The sequence below is a fragment of the Branchiostoma belcheri genome, unplaced genomic scaffold (genome assembly GCF_001625305.1).
Source record: "Branchiostoma belcheri isolate BF01 breed outbred unplaced genomic scaffold, Haploidv18h27 scaffold118, whole genome shotgun sequence".
In the NCBI taxonomy this organism is placed as follows: domain Eukaryota; kingdom Metazoa; phylum Chordata; class Leptocardii; order Amphioxiformes; family Branchiostomatidae; genus Branchiostoma; species Branchiostoma belcheri.
In genome coordinates, this window is record NW_017802580.1 from 210232 (window position 1) to 213439 (window position 3208).

The 3208-nt window shown below is 38.2% G+C and overlaps 1 protein-coding gene across 1 annotated transcript in view; it reads right to left on the minus strand.

The window, feature by feature from the left end:
- LOC109462502 overlaps positions 1 to 1089 on the minus strand; it is a 10144-nt gene extending 9055 nt beyond the window's left edge. Inside the window, exon 1 of the mRNA XM_019759056.1 lies at positions 999 to 1089. Coding sequence (XP_019614615.1) covers positions 999 to 1089 — 91 coding nt within the window. The remainder of the gene's footprint in view (positions 1 to 998) is intronic.
- Positions 1090 to 3208: the final 2119 nt, after the last annotated feature.

Below are 3208 nucleotides of genomic sequence, written 5' to 3' on the forward strand. Positions count from 1 at the left end.
CCGGTCCCCCATGTCAAAAAAAGCCCGGTCTAGGTAGGGTTAATGTCCCTGTCTTGCAAAGCTACATTTGCCAAATTTTGAAAGGTCCATTATTGAACGCAGAATAATTATTGAATTTATCCATCAATCCTACAATTGAATTCCTGATCTACGTTAATCTTCAGTTTATTAGCACCTCTTACGAAGTATTAAAGAAATCTGTTAAACTTTTCTAAGAAATTGTAGGATGCTAAGCTTAAGTTACATGGCTGATTTATTTGTATGCTCATTTCAATAGAAGAGTTGTCATAAATGTTTCCAGAGTGCTCTCTCGGATATCATAGTATATCAAGCTCCACTAGATATATGCTCTAACCCATCCATACACATGGTTTCTCTCTATGAACTGGTAACTCATGGTAACTCTATTAACTGCTGATGTTTGATTTGACTTTTTGACAGTTTTTTTTATTCATTCAAGCATAGACAATGTATCCAGAGCGTTAAAAAGGGAGCTGTGGTTATTTATCCCAATTTTTTAGCACCATATTTCCTTTTTGTCTAAAAACATGCTAGTCACATTGACATGGGATATTTGTTAAAAAGCATGCCATCCCAATTTTTTACTAAAGGTACGCTGCATATTAACCCAGGAAGCGGTCGGCTGTGGTCGGTTGTGGTATTTAGGCAGACCCTTCCAGTGGTCCATTACATGAATGCTCAAAAGAAAATAAGAGCGATAGTCTTAAGGCGTCCAATGCAATTTCAGAGCAGCAAAAAACATGGCAGCAAAACCCTAAAATCAGCCAAGAATTTGGTTTTCTTTATGCTATAGACCGAATTGCACTTATCTTATGGACAACGCTATTGATAAGAATTTCTAAAACAGCATTAGAGCGACATATTATTATTGTTTAAAATTATCGAAATCTGTCTAATGAACGTTAACAGTGTTTTAAGAATGTTTTGCTTTAAAAAAAATGCTTCCTACAAATGGTGAAGGTTGACTTCTTGCTTACCTGTTAGTGTAAATACACCTGGCAGAAACTGGCACAGACTCCACATCAACACCAGGGTTGTTTTGGCGGATGGCAACGTTAGATTTCCCATTCTGGTGTAGAACTTCTCAAAGCTACTCAGCACTAATATAAACTACATCTGACCAGTATTGTTGTGAAAGCTATGGCGTGAGCAGTCGGATTTCCTTGTAAACCAGCAAATTAAGTATTGCATATGGTGTCCAGTCAGCAGCCAACACAGTTGATTAAAGGTACGGTAATTAAGAAAAAAACTCATTTTGTGAAAAGTCAATAAGATCACTCGCATACCATATACATGAAATATTAAACTATGTTACATAATATTCATACATTCCCTACGATATAAGTTGATACGAATCTGTGAAAATTCCATTAACTCTATCTGACGGAGCAAATATTAGAGGCATTTGGATCAAGAATTTTTTTTCGTGTGAAATTGATAAGATAGAAAAGAAAGTACCATCGCAAAATAGCACAAGACATTTTGTTGTATGTAACATATTAAGGGAGCAGCCTTTTATCATCTAAGATTCTGTCATCAATTAATGTAAAACTTCAACACCATATAGGAGCACTTGATTTCGGCACTTTTCCTCATGGAAATGAACAAGTTTGGATACAAAATCGGGCACGTTCACTTGTTTCAGTGACTGGTTGTTGTTGTTTTTTTGACCAGACCAGCTTCAATAAGCATTGTCCTAAATGATAAAATACATGACAGAATGCTAGCAGAGGCACGCAAAAGCGCCCAATTGGAATATTTTAGTGCACTTAAATCCAACCCAGTAAATGCTCTAATTGTTATGTAACATCAGTATCTGTATAGCCTATATAACCGCCTTTCGGCGTAACACACCAGCTTCGTAGACACGCGGCGCGGCGGCAGCTGGCTACATTACACCAATTGACTTGATACACCTAACCTATGAACATCTAACTCTAGACATTGTATAAAGCTATCTAATGGCAATGCTCCTACTGTACTTGGTGACAGCGGAAAGCCTTTAACTATTTTAGTGTAGGCCCTTGCATTCGATAATACTCCAGTTTTGAGATGACCCTGCCATGAAGGACTTTGTCAAAAGCTTTAGTGAAATCGAGTATTGCTGAGTCTTTCTGCCGTTTACTGTTCAGTGCTCCAGCTATGTCATGGACCGTTAGTATAGTATAAGCTGTTTTTCTGTGGATCGTTTGGCTCTTTCCCTTCATGTTTAACTCTGTTATATTTGTTCCAGTCTTCGTCTTGGCCTGTTTTCTTAGCTTTGTTATAGAGGCGCTGCTTCTTACGACACTGCCTCCTTGGGTTTCTGTTGAGCCAAGGGAAGTTTTATAGGCTTGATGTTACCTTACTAGAGGCTTGATGTTACAAATGTACGTACCTTACTAAGGATGTACAAAAAGTGCCCAATTGAAATATTTTAGTGCACTTGAATCCAACCCAATAAATACTTTAATCGTTTTGGAACATCTGTATCTGTATAGCCTTTATAACCACCTTTCGGCGTAACGCACCAGTTTCTCAGGCACGCGGCGCGGCGGCAGCTGGCTAAATTACACCGATCGACTCGATACACCTAACCTATGAACATTTACTATAGTAGACATTTTTAAAGATATCTAATGAAAATTCCCCTACGGTACTTGGTGACAGCGAGTTCCACTCTGCGATAGTTGTAGGAAAGAATGAAGTCCTGAACACCTCAATCCTTGGTTGATAACTCTGGTACTTGAAGGTATGGCTATTTCTTGTTCTCTTCCGGGCTGGTATTAGGTACTTAGCAATTACGACGTCCATTACTTTATTAGTCATTTTGTACATCATGCATGGTCTGGATATTTTTCTTCTGTCTTCCAGTGACACCTAGCGTAGGTTACTTTTATTTCCGTGACACTAACACCTCTTTCATAGTTGTTCATACAGAATCTTGCAGTTTGATTCTGTACCCTTACAGTTTATCTTTGTCTTTCTTTGTAAATGGATACCATAATGTCGCGGCATATTCTAGGTTTGGTTTTACAAGTGACGTGTATGCAAGTGATTTTACTATAGTTGGGAATGACCACAGATTACGTTTGATCACTCCCAATGTCTGTTTAGCCTTAGTTGTAATATGACAAAGTAAACATGTGCTCCCCACTTCAGACCACTTGTCAATGTGAAACCCAAATGCGGATGGGTTTTTGTGGTT